At 37.0% G+C, this 17,464-nt stretch overlaps 1 protein-coding gene across 2 annotated transcripts in view; it reads right to left on the bottom strand.

Annotated features, from left to right (window-relative positions):
* LOC136259139 (uncharacterized) overlaps positions 1–7,564 on the bottom strand; it is a 154,460-nt gene extending 146,896 nt beyond the window's left edge. For both annotated transcript variants that reach the window (XM_066052560.1, XM_066052561.1), the window contains exon 1: positions 7,465–7,564. In XM_066052560.1, coding sequence (XP_065908632.1) covers positions 7,465–7,479 — 15 coding nt within the window. In that variant the 5' untranslated portion in view covers positions 7,480–7,564. The remainder of the gene's footprint in view (positions 1–7,464) is intronic.
* Positions 7,565–17,464: the final 9,900 nt, after the last annotated feature.

The raw sequence follows: 17,464 nt of genomic DNA, 5'->3' as shown, positions 1-17,464 counted from the left end.
GGACTACTTTACCAAATGGTTGGAAGCATGGGCCATACCTAATCAGGAAGCCAAGACAGTTGCTTGTAAATTGTTAAATGAGATGTGTTTCTCGGTTCTCTTTGCCAGATAGACTTCATTCGGACCAAGGCAGGCAATTTGAAAGTAAAATCATTAAAGAGTTGTGTAAACTATTACAGATTCAGAAAACCAATACTACCCCTTACCATCCACAAGGGGACGGATTATGGAACCATCCTGTAAATGGACCCATCCTGGAAATAATCTGGCCACCCCAAAATGAATCCTCTTTGGATACGTTCATTTCAAGATAAGCACATCATTCTATAAAATGTACGATACTAGGGGCAATCGGAAACAATGCATTGATGGAACCGGAACAGAAAACAAATAATTATTTTGTGGCCGCCAGAATATTTCTTTGCGGGGACATAGAGAGTCAAATACAGACCAAAATCCTGGTAATTTTAAAAGCTTGATGGATTTCCTAGTTGACAGTGGAGATTAAATTTTACAAAATCATTTTGAAAATGTACCACGAAATGCAGTATACACATCTAATACAATACAAAAGGATATTGTGAAAATTGAAATGACAATATTTTTAACTACGGATAATTTGTGCATACGGATAATACCATAGGCTTGTGACATCTGTAATTACTGTATGAGAGTCACAGGATATAATTATTTGAATTTGAGGGTGTTTATAACAGGCCTGTGGCATACTTAGGTGATCCTTACAGGTCAGTAGTACTAGCTAACTAAAAACAACAGCTCTACACAGTCATGTAACAATCTTACTACTTGTAGCAAGCAGTTCACAGACCATAAAGCAATACATACATGTCTGTATTAAGTAAGTAACAATATAAAACACTTTTGTAAGGGACCACTACTTCCCTCAGTTCACTAGAAACAGACAAATTTTATGGTACACTTTACACAAGGCATGCCAACTTAAACTGTATAAGTCTCACTGTACACTAGACTACTTGGTTACACCTCTAAGTAAACACTATGGGATAACAATCTTAACTATGGTGTTTTATTTACATAAATGAAACCACAAAATATTTATGACACAACAAAACCACAGAATTTGCTAGAAACAGCCTTAAACGTAGTTGGCCACAAATAAAGCATCTCATAAACCAGTGTTACAATGTACGAAATTATGAACTACATAGCTTATAATGTCTTCTTACTGAGTGATCATCATCACGGCTGGTTTCTTCAAATTTATCACAATTCAGGTGTAACGCATGTGTATATACACATGTGAATGGTTGGAAACAATGGAAATGGAAACAGGAACAGAAAACAAAATGGAAATGGTCAAATTGTCATATAAATGTACCACATGCAGAGTAAAACCCACCTTTAAAAGACCATACTCTTACAAAGACCACCTCTGTACAAAGACCACATTATAGTTACATTTCAAAGATGGTTAAGACATACTTATATGTAAATAAATCACTTCATAAAAGACCACCCTCTTTACAAAGACCACCACTTCACATTGTTAAGTTCCAAACATCTATATCATAACAGCTAGAAAAGGCTAGGCTCTCAAGGTCACCACCTCCTTTATGAGACTTTGATACAGTAGATCATAGTGTACTACAGTAGCTATATACACTTCACTTGCGTGGACTATTTTTGCATGACACATTCTGGTACAACCTAATTGATACAGATAGCCAGGTGACTTGAGTGAAGTGTGGACCAAAATATGGGAGATGACATTGACCCCTTTCTATAAGTCATGAAATGCACATTTGGAGCTTACCAAATATTACCATGTAATGAGGTGGTCTTTGTAAAGAAGTAGTCTTTATAAAAGGTGACCATAAAGTGGTCTAATCTTTTAGATCATTAAGTATGTCTTAGCTGTCTAGAACAATGTGGTATTTAAGACGTGACTATTAAGTGAGGTTTTTGCTCTAGGATACACACATACATACATACAAGAACTTGACCATTTCAATTTTTCATCCACTGTTTCCAATTACCCCAGTACAATAGAAGCATCAGCACGTTGGAATTGCAATGAGTACATATTTTGTTCCACTGCACCAGAAAAATCCAGTTACAGCAGTGAAACTGTCAAAGCTTGACAGAGCAAACTTGATCCCCCAAGCTAAACAGTAAATTAATCACGTCACTATATCATTGTGTCCAGCACCACTTGTGCCTTTTCATTAAATGCTACTACCTTAAAGGGCATGACAAACATATTCAGACATCATATCCCACAAACCAAGTAGTGGGGGAGGAGCCCACTTCTTGAAATACATAAATATAATTTTAATGACCTGTGAGATTTCAGAATCACCTAAAACAAATTAAGTACATGGTCAATCTTGACTTTACAAGGGGTAGCACTCCAATGCATTGTGTTGTCCTCAGTCAAAGCATTTAAAGTCAAATAATCCCTTGACTTCTACTAAAAAAAAAAAGAATTATACAACCAAGTACTAAAGATAATACGAAATGCGGTTAAAATTACGTCATAAATAAATAATAAATAATTGTCTCGAAAACTACAAGGTCTAAAGACATGAACTGACTGGGGATAGATTCGCCTGTGAATGAAGGAACAAACGTATAATCTTCGCTCCTGTTCGTGTTGATGGCTTGACCATACGCATAATTCTATATAATGCCCAGTACCACACCCTTGCTTAATTATTTACAGATTGCAGGAAGGAGAAGATTAGCGATGCCCATGCAGGAGATCCAGAGGCCACTTTGCAGGAGAGCCAGAAGCCACTTTACATGTAAACAAGATTACAAGTAAGTTTTTATGTTTGTAACATCTCAAGTCTCCATGCCAGCTGCCAGTGGATTCATTCATGTAAATAAAGAATACAAGAAAACATTAAAACATATGCCATGCTCTTTACAATACAGTTATATATAAAATACAAATAAACAATTTTGTCTTGTACAGCTGGCATGGTGAAATTCCTTTGTGTTGGTGTCAGACAATTCAATACATGCTTAATCTTTTTTGCCTTCACCTGGCCTACTAGGCTCTGGCTGGCTTGGCTGTCTTCCTTTATCTGGTTCATCTGGCTTGCATACTCCTACAGTATTGTGTAGCTATCTCCTGCAAGTTGTATATGCATAATTATAGTGTGTCACCCATCACTGTGCCATTGCTACACCACTGATGAACCCTATGTAGCTCTAGTTGATGTTGATATTCCGTGTTGTATATTCACAAAATTTGACCTATTTTTTGAACTTTGAAACTTCATAACTTTTTAATCATGTTGTAAATTTGCCTGAAATTTACCATGGGTATAGCTACAGGTATAGTATCCAAGTGCATTCTGATACTAAAAGCAAGTTAATCAGTGTAAGGACCCAAGTATTGTTTGCTGGTATGTAAAATGTGTGGAAAAGATACCTTTTCGTAAATCCGGTCACATATGCTTACATGCTGTTAGATTATTGGCTACACCAATGTGATTTAGACTATGGTATGGCTCATTTACAGGTTTACTAAAACACTTAGTCACCTGACATGCTCATTTAGTCACCTGACATGCTCATTTAGTCACCTGACATGCTCATTTAGTCACCTGACATGCTCATTTAGTCACCTGACATGCTCATTTACTAACCCGCCCTCGAGCAATTTTATACATGATAAATAATTGTAACACAGAAGGCACACTGCAGTACTTGATATATTGTAATGGTCTTCTTCTCCGTGTTGCACAAATAATTCTAGACAAATCGTAGACTAAACCGGCATATGTACTGTAGCTCTAGCCATTATTTTGGTTACCGGTCGAATAATTATTTTTGTAGGCACTGTAAGGACTTCAGGAAGAAACCGTTCTGTTGTTCTGCATTGCTCTTTCACCCCACACTCATGCTCTAGCTATTAAGGTATGTACTTTAAAACATAGTCTAAATAAGTTAGATACCACGGGAACTAAGCGATTTAGTAACCACTCTGGTCCTTAGTAGCACCCTCGCTGTGCTCAGGATGCTACATCCTTATGCCATTGGGGTTACTAAATTGCTTAGTTCCCTTGGCCTTGGTGTCTAACTATTATTTAATAATTCTGATTCGAGTTCCAACATCACCAGATTCTAGTCTTGCCAAGCAGTCTCAGGGGCAAGACTAACCAGACCCCTCAGTAGGGCTATGTATTGTGGTGATTAAAGGTGGGTGGAACTGACATACACACTAGTTAAAGTACCGCAGCAAGTGCAATATAAAAAATATAGCAGGCTAGAGACAAACATAGTATGAGGTGAAGCCAAGTGCTATATGTGGAGCATGGCCAAACCAGAGTGTTACGTATATGTTCTGTAGTGCACGGGCTGTGAGAAACTAGTAAGTACACATGATTAACTACAAAAGGTGATCACATGACATGTGATACATACATCAGATCCACAATTCACTTAGTAGTGAGACTGGAGGATGAGAACAACTGAGGAAAGTTAGCTACAGTGTATGTGAGCAATGGACAGCTTGTACAGCTATCCACTTGTTGTTTTCGAGTGCTGCCATCAATTAGACAAAGTTGAAAACTTTAACTGATATGAAGGGGCTATTACAATGATGGACAGTTTAGTTTAGTGGACAATATTAAATAAGGCTGTGGAGTGAAATCACAAACATTTGTGAGGGTAGCCATTAATTTGTTGTTAACTGCTATGGTAACGTTGTTGACAGCTTTGTTAGTGGGTGTGATTGTGGTCATTCCGGTGTCACTGTGGGTCGCGTTTATGGTTGCATCACATTTACACAAAGTGGTAGTTGGAAAAGGCGGATACGGTCGGATGCGGACACAGACACAGACAATTTCAAAATTACATTTATACAAGTTATTTTTCCTACCTAATGCTGTTTTTACAGCAGTCTTCGCTTCCAGACCCAGGCTTCGATCTTGTCACAGTGCTTATCCATATATAATATAAGCACAGGTGCGAAGGATAGACTAGCACTCTATAAAGACCATAATCAAAAGGTACGGTCATACCGTTTAAGTAGGAATCCAGGTGAAATTTTTGAGCGCCGCCCAAAATTCCACCTTTAAAAATTATTCTAGAGATATCTTACGAGACGAATATCACCTTTACAAAATAGTACTAGTCCATATAGTACATAAACAGCATTAAATACAACAAAACAATTACAGGTGGCCAGATATAATTTTTTTTTAAATCGCCAAAACTTGAATTTTAGCCTCACTGCCTCACTGACCACATTCGCAAGGCTACAGGCCAAACAAAGCAGCACACGGCAACCACTTTACGCCACAATAACAAACTCACCAGTGGGATGTGCCTTTTGGGGTTCCGACAAGTGTGTGCCCTCTGCACCTTGTCTTTTCTTTTATCTTCAATCAGGCTGCTTGCCTTCTTCTTCATCCAACGAAACCATATCGAGGCGTTAATTTTCTGTATCAACACTTTTTTTTAACAGCATAATAGACGCAACAAGACTATTTAAGGCGCTTAGGCTACGCTACTGTACAGAGGAATAGATTATATTCCTTACTGATATAATCTATGACGGAGGGTACTGTACGGAGGTACTGGTACTAGATAGCTTCACGATAGGTCACAAGATCACGTCCATTCTTCATTCTACGCATTATCCATCTATCGATTGAAACCACGATGACACACCCCTTTTGTACTAGCTGTATTTCAGTGACCACACCTTCAATTTGGAAGGCTGACTCAACATACTCTATAATCGATTGAAGCCAAGCCCCTTTTGGGCAAGCACACGTCTTGCAGGCTGCCTTGAGATACTCTAACACAGCAGTCACCCTAATAGAACAGTCACATGTTTATAGCTAGCTGTATGCCTTAACAAAAAACTAAACTAACTAGTATATTAAAAATTATAAATTTAAAAATAAAGTAGGAATCCAAGCGATAAAAAGTAGTGAAACAAGAGAAGAACAATGGTAGCTATTACAGCATAGCTCAGTGGAAAATTCCTACTTTGGCATTGAACACAAAACAATGGCTATACCACGCCAAAGTAGGGATTTCCCACCGAGCTATGCTGTAATAGCTACCATCGTTCTTCTCTTGTTTCACTACTTTTTATCGCTTGGATTCCTACTTTATTTTTAAATTTATAATTTTTAGTATACTAGTATTATAGTGTTGTATACGTGCTCTAGAAATCTAATTCAGGGTCACAGAGATTAATCTGGCATGTTTCAACCTAATCTCATAGGCCAGGTCCTTGAAACCCTCAACACTCGGTATAAGCACCTGCGCCTTATACTAAAAGGATTAAGATTGTGGATTTGGCCTGCTAAGCTAAGTTCATGGGGCATACAAGCTAATCTCTACAACTATATAACTCTGTATTAGACTTTAGAGCATGTGTACAACACTATAATATGGTCTTTAGAATGCTGTGGAGTGCTGGTCTAGTCCTTCGCACGTGCGCTTATAAATGGATAAGGCCACTCCAACTAAATTCTCTGTTTCCCATCCACCGCCCGTATCTGATTACCGTTAGCTCAAAATATTCCATTATTCCGCATTCTTCCATTATTTTCCGGTTATTCTTGCATTCTGTACAGGTTCAGTAAAGCCATCTTGTAACAGTGTTAGCTCCCATGCAAGGGGGTGTCACTCCCATAGATTCTAAAGCGAAAGGTCAATGAACAAAGCCAATTTTCCAGAGGACAACGGTCAAGCTGTTTTCTTAGCATGGTCAAAGCTGCACGAGTAAGTAGTGCACGAAAATATAGCAAAAATAAACGGTACCAGGTCAGTGGCCAAGACAAAATTTCGAAGAAAGTCAATGGTCAAAGACGAAAATCGATTTTGACCGGCTTTGACCACGGTCGCAGATCGTAGTACAGTGCCTATTGGAGTGACACCCCCTTGCCATGTCAGCAGTGCCACGTTGGTGTTATTTTGCAACTTAAAAGGAAGGTATAAGCTTAAGCATGCCTTTATACAGCTTTTTACAGTTGTGCCAGACTAATAATGACTGAAAAGGCTGCCAATTTTATAATGGAATAATGGAAATGGACCGCCCGCCAACATGCAAATATGCCTGAGCCCAGGACGGGAAACAGAGAATTTATTTGGAGTGGCCTAAGCGCTATGACAAGATCGATGCCTGGGTCTGGAAGCGAAGACTACGGTAAAAACAGCGTTAGGTATGAAAATAATTGTTATATAAATGTAAAAGTCCTTTTTGAAAATGTCTGTGTCCGTGTCCGCGTCCGACCTTATCCGCCTTTTCCAACTACCCCACACAAAGTGTGCTTCATTGCCATACAAGGACAGATTTTGATGGACAAATACACTTTAGCATATTATGGAATATAAAACACACTTCCTCTTAGATGGTATCGATACATCAAAAGAATAACACCGGCTGCGCATATATACGGACTTACACGTGCTGTATGTATTTGTGTGAGTTACACTACGTATTTAAAGTACCTCCTTTTTCGCCATATTATTTCATCAAGAGCTATTTTTGTGCGAGAGTCCTCTGCCTCTGTCTCGGCCGCGGTAGAGAAACGCCACGCCTTAAATGATCACGTGATTTCACTTCCCATTAGATTAAAGGGCGGCCGCGCCAGAGAATAGCCTTTCCAATTGCACGTAGTTGTCGATCCATAACTCCATAACTTGACAATTGAACATGACAGCGCCCTGAACTTTGATACTCGGAACACAGCACTATGGCTTGGTGTGCACACTTTATTAATCGAACGAAAAATGATCAATTAAGCGTAGACGGCGCAAACGCTTGCCATACACTTCTTTTGCACAGAAAGAAGTGTATGGCTAGATGGCCTGTCCTTAGCTCGAGTGGTGAGTTATTGCTCGAGCCGCATTTGCTCCCCATACTTTTGTATGGAACTTCCGGTTGTAAGTCACCGTTGAGTTTTGCGCCGTCTACGCTTAATTAATCATTTTTCGTTGGAGTAATAAAGTGTGCATATTGTCTATGATGATCAGTATATTAAAAACATGACGAGTTATGGTTAGGCCATCATTTATTGTATTGCTTGTTTCACGTCACCCAATGGAAGAAAAACTGATGCTGGCAGGAGGCTATTATTGGTTATTAATGATATACTTTTCAGTCTCTGAATGCTCTATTAGAGTATCTTGATCTTGAAAGCTGTCAGTACTGTACACCCATGCACCCTACTAATCAAGAGTGGAGGCACTTCCACCCTAATTCTGCTATGTTTATGCACAGTTAATGCATTTACCTTAAACCTTGGTCACTCTGTGCCTCCTTCTATCACAAAATGGTGCTTTTCACATGATCTATAATCAAATAATTAAAATTTAGTGTGGCTGCCTAAAAATTGATGTGAGCGGTGATGGGAAACAAGAAATTAATAAAAATAGCCTTATAGTAAACATGGGAATTTGGAAAGGCTATAAGGCCCCTTTTCACAGATCCAGTCACATATTTCTTGATTCTCGTCACCCAGTGGATCAAAAACTGATGCAGTGATTATTGATTATTAACTATAGAGTTGATGCTGCAGTTATGAAGAGCAGAGACATGAAAATTTAAATTCGTGCTGTTCAAAAGAGTAATAGTTTCAGACTTCCAAATTTAAGGCATGCATAGTGTACCTATCCTGATATCTATTCTATGCGTGGTATTTAATCTCAATAATAATTCTTCTGAGCAGAGCAATACACAGTATATAGAGCATGGCATGGTCAATGATTCAATAATGGGATCTTGGATGGGTTATGGGGACACACATAATCCTTTGTAAAACCAAAAGGAAATCACCCAAAGCATTGAAACTTGAGATGTACGTAGCTATTATAGTCACTGTAACTGCTCTATCTGGTGGTGTTATATATTTTTTTAAATAAAGATACGCTCAATCAGCTAATTTTGGGACACTTGCAATAATTATGAGACACCATACACTCAATGTAGTTTACTGTTGCAAATAAGGAAGAAAATGATTTCTTGTATTATTTTCAGCTCACTGATGATATTAATTATAAAATACTTGAGCCATGCCTCTTTAGTGTGTAAACTTTGCTGCCAACACAGATTTGCGAGCTTAATTCCAACTATTCAAATAGTTGAAATTTAATTATCCAATAGCATTTCTCACATTTACAGGTTGCCACTGTGTTCACACAATCAAAAATCTTAGCTAATGTGTGTATAGCAGTGCATATGTGCAGCTTTAAATTCATCTCATTTTTTTAGCTAGGCCCACTTTTGCTATAAATTTTGAGTACTGCAATACTGGAGAATGTATTATAGCACATATTTTCACAGTAAGTATAAACAAGTGTTAATGACGAGAATGACAATACAGCATGGTGTCCTGTAATACCTGCCATTTCATAATACCATCACCTACTCTACACTTTGGTCTTGTTATTTCAGTTTCTGACTACTCCATTACAGTGTCTCGATCTTGAAAGCTGCCAGGATACACCCTGTTGAACAAGAGTGGAGGGACTTCCACCCTCCTATATACACAGCTAATCAGTGGCTGATGTAATTACATTAATACTTAGTTACTCTGTTTGCTTTAAACATCCTACTGATGGTTTTCCTTTCAGAGCACCAGACTGTCTAATTTAGCAGCACAACTGAATATTCACAATAAATAAGAACATCACATAGCTACAGTGCATTAGGAACCTTATACAAGGTTATGTATCGAAAAACTTTTACTAGATACTCTAATAGACCTGTCAGGTGTATTAGCAGTCAAACTGCTCTAATAGATCAGCATAATAATGAGTTTTTTTAATTTTTAGTGAATATTTAGCCGTTTGGATTATTACATTACCTGGCCAGTAAATATAGTGATTAAGGTTTTGAGACCTTATAGACTAAAGGGAATCAAGCATGAAAACAGTTTATCACTCATAAAATCATGAATCTAGAAGCATTTTTATGTACATAATTTGCCAGTAGCTGGGGTTGCCTTCAGACTCCCACACCTATAACTTACTACCAAATTTGGTAACCACCTTGGAAAAATCCTGGATATGCTGATGTATTGCACTATAGCAGGCACAGTGGTGGATCTAGAGAAGGATTTAAGTAGTTTTGACAGAAACCCCTCCAAAGTTTCACTTTCAAAAAAAATGATTCTGGCTGAATAAGCCATTTTCTGTTGTAAATCGCTCTTTATCATAACACTAACATTTAACTTATATACAGAATGTGTTCGTTTTCATCTCTGAGCCCAACAAGATAAATGGTATTATAATATCTATGATCAAATGCACAAGTAGCTTGCTTACTCGATAATTATTTTCAAGCATTTGTTGCTGCGTGAGTAAAATGAAAGAGAAGAGACCCTGATGAGAACTTAAAGTAAGGAAAAACACAATGTCATTACATTTCTTGATTTTTTGAGCAAGTAGAAGGATGTCTAAATGGTAGCACAATAGTGTAACAACATATAGCTAGCTAATGTTAACGTTATACAAGCTCATTTACAAAGGCATTATGAAAAATAAAAAACACCTCCCAGAAACCATTTTTCGAAAATCCTAGATCTGTCACTGGTGTATGCAATTATAGAGCACCTTGTCCCTAATTGATTTATTTCTATCTATCAAGACTACGATGGTATTATACAATCTTTTATGGACACAGAAATTAATAGACGTGACAAGCTTGTACATACCATTTTTGTGTATTTAGTTGCCTTCATGTCTGCAATTGTTGTTACTCTGGAAAAGAAAAGAACAAGAAGAGAATCAAAGGTAAATTTTCATAGAATAGACGTAATTCCATTCAAATAAAATTGTATCATGTTTGTATATAGTGGAGTGACCTTTGTAATTGTCACTCTAGTGCTATATAAGCTATTCAAATACCATACCAACCACTGTGACCAAACTAAACTAAAAATAGATTTTAATACACCAATTATAAACTCTCTTGTCATCACAATATGATGCAGGCTACTAGAAAGCTGTTGGTACATGTTGTGTTAACAGCTAATAGTAGTACAAAACACTTATTGATGTTTTGTCCTCAGGCTACACTCTTGAAACCAGAAGAGAGTAAATTCTCAGCAGCAATTTCACTTGAGCAGTTTTCTGTGTATGATTTATCAGACTCCGATGGTAAGGATGTGTGAATGCATTGTATATAGATCACATGATGCTAAAATTCACCTACACCTTATACACACACTGGCACAAGGGCATAAACCACCAAGGGGAATCAGACCATTAGAGATCTTTAGTGGATACAAGGCCTTTTCTCAAATCCAACGAAACCTTTCCTATAATTTTTCTTAAGCTATTTCCCAGCTGTGATAATAATTCAACAATGTATTACTGCAATTGGTCTGTATGTACAACAGGTGTAACAGGTATGTGGCAGTTGGTTCAGAAAGACTGCCATGATGCTCGACCTGTTCATTACTTGTTTAGAAAGTGAGACGACAAAAGTACATTGACACATATTTGTGACCGAATTTTGGAAAATCAACCATATGGGCGCATTTGACACCTAAAATATTTAATAATCACATCACAAACTTTATAGTGCAAGCCTATTTGTTAATGGTTGTAAGCCATTCTCAATACCTTAAATTACAAGAAAATTCTTGAAATATTTTTAAAACTGTGCCCTGCTCTTATTAGCAACCCACTAAACATGAAAATTCTAATTATTTCACACGCACCCATATGGGTGATTTTCCAAAATTCAGTCACATTTATGCATTCCGATCATCTTTAGTGAAAAGAATGAAATTCTTCAAATCATCAGAGAGAAAAGTAAGTACCCACCATAAAGTCACTCAGCTATGATCCCATCAATAATGTACAAAATAACATTTTATATGTATATATTTTTATGTTATCATTATATTATGCAATAGCCACATTGTGACATGCATGGATGTTTTTACTCTTGGATTATACAGGGTTGTTTTTACAGCAAAATGGGTCAGTCAGTAGGCAAAAAGAAGAAAAACTCCCTGAATCTATATGCATACATGCTGAGCACAAGCTACGTACATGGTTTGTTTCACTCAAGGTCATACATATTTGAAAGTTGCAGCTCATGTGCTTACAAGATAAGGTCAGTTGGGTCCAAACAATAATTTTCCAAATAGGTATGGCCTTATGAACTCAACGAGTTCTTTTAATACTGTACCTTTTGCTGCAACCACAATGGTCAGAAAAAAATCCCATACATATTATGAACACAAATAACTATTAAATTATGAATCATTTAAAATTCATGTAGTTGCTGATAGATGCCAAACAGTCCTTTAGCAAGATTCTCTCTGTTGAGAACTGCCACGCTCATTTGGTTACCAATTTGCTGTACTTGATTCAGAATACTCTAACAAGAAAATAACAATTGTAAATCTGTTAAGACACATTTAAGTCAGTCAGTATAATTTACTTAACACTCTATGATCACTCACCTGTAGTTGACTTCTCATCTGTAACGTGCAGCTTAAAAATGATGGGGTATCTCAATGAAAAGATTAGCAAAGCAACAGTGCAATTAAAATCTAATAATTTGGCTATGATTACCTTTAATCTCTCAAAGATGGCTGCTCTTAATTCACAAATGAAAGAAGGTGAGTTAGTCAACAAGTTAACAACTACAGTGTTCTTGAATGGTTTTATACAAATAAGCAACAGCTGAGTCACCAGTCTTAGCAATCATGGAAGAATCTTGGAATGTTAACTGGCCTTTACCCATCCTTCTGCAAGAAAACAAATTATTTGTCATTGAAACGTCATTGGTACTGATGCCATCTTCCCACTTTTTCAAAGAATGTTTACTCACTCTCAAGCAACCTTTTACAGTGCAAGCTGAAGAATGTGGCAGGTTTTTGTCTGAAACTTTCACAAATTTCAGTACATCAAACATCTCCTAGCCGTTTCAATACCACACTAACACCCACAGGAGCTCTAGTACCATTAGGAATATGATATAGTATACATTTGATGCAAAATGGTACTCTTTTCTGCTACCTTCATTAAATGAGTGATAGTATTGCCTCCATTAAGGTGTGGTAAACGGAAGAAGAGTTGGTGATGAAACTTGGGGAACGTAAAGCACACACATATATACCAATCATCAGAAAGTATTAGAGTTCCGTGATAAGTCGACTGCAGCTCAACACCAATGTCCTTGCAGTATATTTTTGGTAGCAACTACCACGTAAACAGACACTCTCCGAAGCTGCCAATTCCAATATTTAAGTCATGAAAAAGTGCCATAACATTATTCACTTCTTTTATCGAAGTTTCTGTAACCTTCAAGTTATCTTTTAACCCATCAACTTTCTTTGAAATCTCACACACTTGAGTTACCACCTTTTGTAAGTCATTTCCTTTTTAGGCAGAATAGTCTGTCAAGTATGATTCATCAATAGTATAAATGTGGCCAACAAAGTCTGACTACAAAAATGTCCACAAATGCTTGCTCAAGAGATAATAGCAAATGTAACTTCAATTCACTAGTACAAGAACTGGTATCACACATAGGTACAGGGACTTACACAATGCCACATCTGGACCAAAGAAAGATACTAAAAGATGATTATAAACCAAGGTACTTGTTGAGCCAGCCACACAACAACTTGAATAAATAACTAACATTGAAGAACAATTAAATTCACTTGTTATAGTAAAGTTATGAAAATACTCTGATGATGAAGAAGCATTGTAACCATTAATGCAAGTAGCACTTTTGTTCTTGGGTAAGATTTTTGATTGTAAACTTAACAGTAGAATATTTCCACCCAATAACAATGCATTAGGAGTATACAGACTACAGTAAACCATGTTATCACTGTGCAGTGAGGCTCAACATTGATGGACTGAGGTGTGTTCCGATCTGACTTAGTATCAGGTGATCCTAGCAAGGATTCAAAACTATCTTCTTGTGGTCCAAGCCTTTTGGGACCTACATGCAGTAAACATAAATAAGCAGTACATATGGCTGCACATAACACTTACAGTGAAACCTCAACCATTAGGTGGACCCAGGAGCTTGGAAAAAATGGCATTCAGGTGGAGAAGGGAAAAAAATATTAAAATTTTTTATCAAATGAAGACGCCTTTGGTGGGTGTGCACATGCACTAAAGAGAAATGATGTGCAAGACATGAAAGTTTGTAAGCAAGATTCTTGCACGGAAAGTGTCACTTTTCTTGCAAGATCTTGCAAGTCACTATGCAGCCTTCCAAGAATCTTGCAATTCATTTCTCCCTGGGTAGATATGCCCAATAAAATAAACTACTGCTTTAATAGTGGAAAGTTAAAGATGTTGTGAGAGCTATTTTAAACACATCCTTTTGTAACAGCTTTCTGTTTAAAAAGCCAGGTAATCATCTGCGCTGTACCACACTGTACTTCTGCTTAAGGTGCTGAAGACTGACAGATAATGAGCAGTGCTTACAGAAATCTATAACTATACCCTATAATATTCTAATAAAACAGTGTACAACCTTTATCAGAAATATTATTCTATAGATCCTCATTGCATTCTTGCAGAGGAGCTTCAGCATAGAAAATAACTCTGTGCCCATTATGCTTGCCACTTTTAGGTAAACAAACCAATAGAATAATAGACTGGCACAAACGATAGCCATTTTGTTCTTGCACATAATCATATAGTATAGCAGCGTAGCCCCCAAAATTGGCAATATTGTGCACTTTTCATAAAGCCATGAAACTTTCCACACAAATAGTAGTCCTCGATACATGTATTTTTAGATATAGTGCCATTGCTGATTTGACCTTTGGTGACCTTTAGGGCCATTTTTGTATTAAAAATTGATCATTTTTGTCTTTAACTCTCTGAGGCAGTAATTAACTTGTTAAAACCAAACAAAAGATCTTGCTAAAACAAACAACTTGGTTTTTATTTGAAGTCAATAGGTGATTTCATTACAAAGTTATGATCATTTTTATTAGCTGCAAAACTCGATATATTCTGCCCTCCAGGTGTGAATTACCTGTGGGCAGATTGCACATAAATTTACCAAATTTTGCAGCTAATAAAAATGATCATTACTTTGTAATGAAATTATCTATTGACTTCAAATAAAAACCAAGTTGTTTCTTTCAGCAAGTTCTCTTGTTTGGTATGTACCATGTTTTTTTAACAAGTTAATCATTGCCTTAGGGAGTTAAAGACAAAAATGATCACAAAATGGCTGTAAAGGTCACCAAAGATCAAATCAGCGATGGAAATATATCTAAAATTACATGTCGTATTGAGGGCTACTATTTATGTGGAAAGTTTCATGGTTCTTTGAAAAAGTGCATGATTTTTTGGTTGTGCCGCTATACTAATAATTGGTACGATACTGATAATAACAGTAGTAATAGCCCAATATTTATAACAATACTACAATCAGTACAGCAGTATAGGTTTCATTGTGAGCCTTAGATTCTAGCCTTACGGTAGTCCCTAGTACTGTGACACCATACTGGGTAAACCAATTAACTGGCCAGTTGTTCCAGTTTTTTTTTGTTTTTTTTTGCATAACTGGATTACTGATTTCTAAGATATTTGCTCAAAATGTATGTTTTGGGTACTTTTCTCATTGTTAACATTGATAAGGATTCTGCTATTGGTATGATCACTTGGTGCATATTACTTTGGCCACTGTAAGGACAATCTGACAAACTGTATTACAAATTTTAAGGCTACATAATTTACATGCTAGGTACGGCATAAAAATTGCAGGAAATTAAATTTTGTTAACTGGATAGCCAACAGTTTGTGAGATTCTGTGAAACAGTTTCACAGCTCTAGTAGTCCCTCACACTTTTTATATAGGTGTGTGAAGTGTATGTTCTATTAGAGTAGTTAAGTGAAATGAGCATTCTAGGACGCAAGTGTCCAAGGAGGATGGTGTGGTTACACTGTGATTAATTCCCCTTATAGGTCTGCTAAATAGCTAGTGTAATAGGTTAATGAAGGCCAGTAGACAATGAGTGGTACTACAGGTAACCAAGGTATCGCCATAATATTACATTAACTTGATTTCAGTCAACACTTGATCCAGTGATAAAGATCGACAAAACTCTTCCATCCACTAAGCAAATTATCACAGTGGTTGATGAAGTACTGCAGCACAACACAGTGGCCAGAAACAACAAAGTGGCCTAACAAAATAATAATATCATGAGGTAAACACTGTGTGACTGACCAATAACCCTGGCAATATATTTTCAATTGGTAAGCACCTGCATACACAAAACTAAATGAAGGTTGGCCGTGTTTCATTATTTCTGATCTCAAAGAAGTGTTTTGAATGAATTCAACATGAACACCTCATACTGTACATGTCAATGCATCCCAGAGCCCTTACATTCTTAGTACCACATGCACATTCCTTCAAACATCTCACACAATGTTTTGGTACACAATTGAATTGCAAGTCACAGGGATATGACGTGTGACCAATCTCCTATGAACATGAACTATCCTTTTTGGTGGTTACAAAGAAATCGCTCCTTAAGTCACAACTAGAAATAATTTACCCAGCCCTTTTGGCAATAAAATAAATCAATTGCAAGGATAAAAACTATATACACAATTCCCAATTACTGTTTCACATGTAGTTGTGCAACTACTGTAACAGCACTTAAAACTTTGAGTATTAGTGCAGGCATGATCATAGCAAGGAAGTATCATCTAAGTAAGTGCTGTAGGTTGATTTGTAGCTGCAGTCAAAGTCTTGACCGGGCAAAATTTCACTTTGTTTTGTGGCTTGAACTGTCTATCAGTGCTTACCTGTGACTTTACTCACTTTAGACGTTTCTCTACTACCATTTTATTTCCTAATTTTCTATGTGCTTGTAATTTAGTATGATTTCTTGATGTGTGCTACCAACAGCTGTGGAAAAAAAAATCTTCACAATCACACTACTGTCTGCTGGAGCTTTGAAACATCTCATTATTGGAGATTCTTACGTCATGTGAGTTGTGTATAATTGGCTTTTAATACACATAGTTTCGATTGTGGATTTTAACTCTTCATCTGATCTTAACCTTTAAGTGATTTTGTGGCTATGACCATTGACACCATTGCAGATCTACCTACTGTGTAACATCCTTTTATCGGACATGATTCACAATGAATGCACACTTTTTTTCTCAGCACAGCCACACTAGTAGCTGCAAACAATAAGGCTATGTTGTTGTGTGCAATTTGGTTTAATGTTGATAATGTACTTATGGGTACACAATACTCACAACCCCTTTACCAGATGAACTCTAGTCAAGCCGGCCATTAGTAATCATCCAGTAGCCATCACAATAGCACTGAGAAAGCTACAGGATCATGTCTGTTAGTGCATATGGTTAGTGAAAAGCCTCACACTTCGCACGTCGAGTTACATGTCCACACTAGGTTTTACCGCTCACTGCAGCTCACCCAGCACCATTTACGCCCACACACCAGTTTTTAACATTGCAAAATACG

Source organism: Dysidea avara, chromosome 6, assembly GCF_963678975.1.
Source record: "Dysidea avara chromosome 6, odDysAvar1.4, whole genome shotgun sequence".
Taxonomy (NCBI): domain Eukaryota; kingdom Metazoa; phylum Porifera; class Demospongiae; order Dictyoceratida; family Dysideidae; genus Dysidea; species Dysidea avara.
This window is presented reverse-complemented; position numbering and strand designations above follow the sequence as displayed.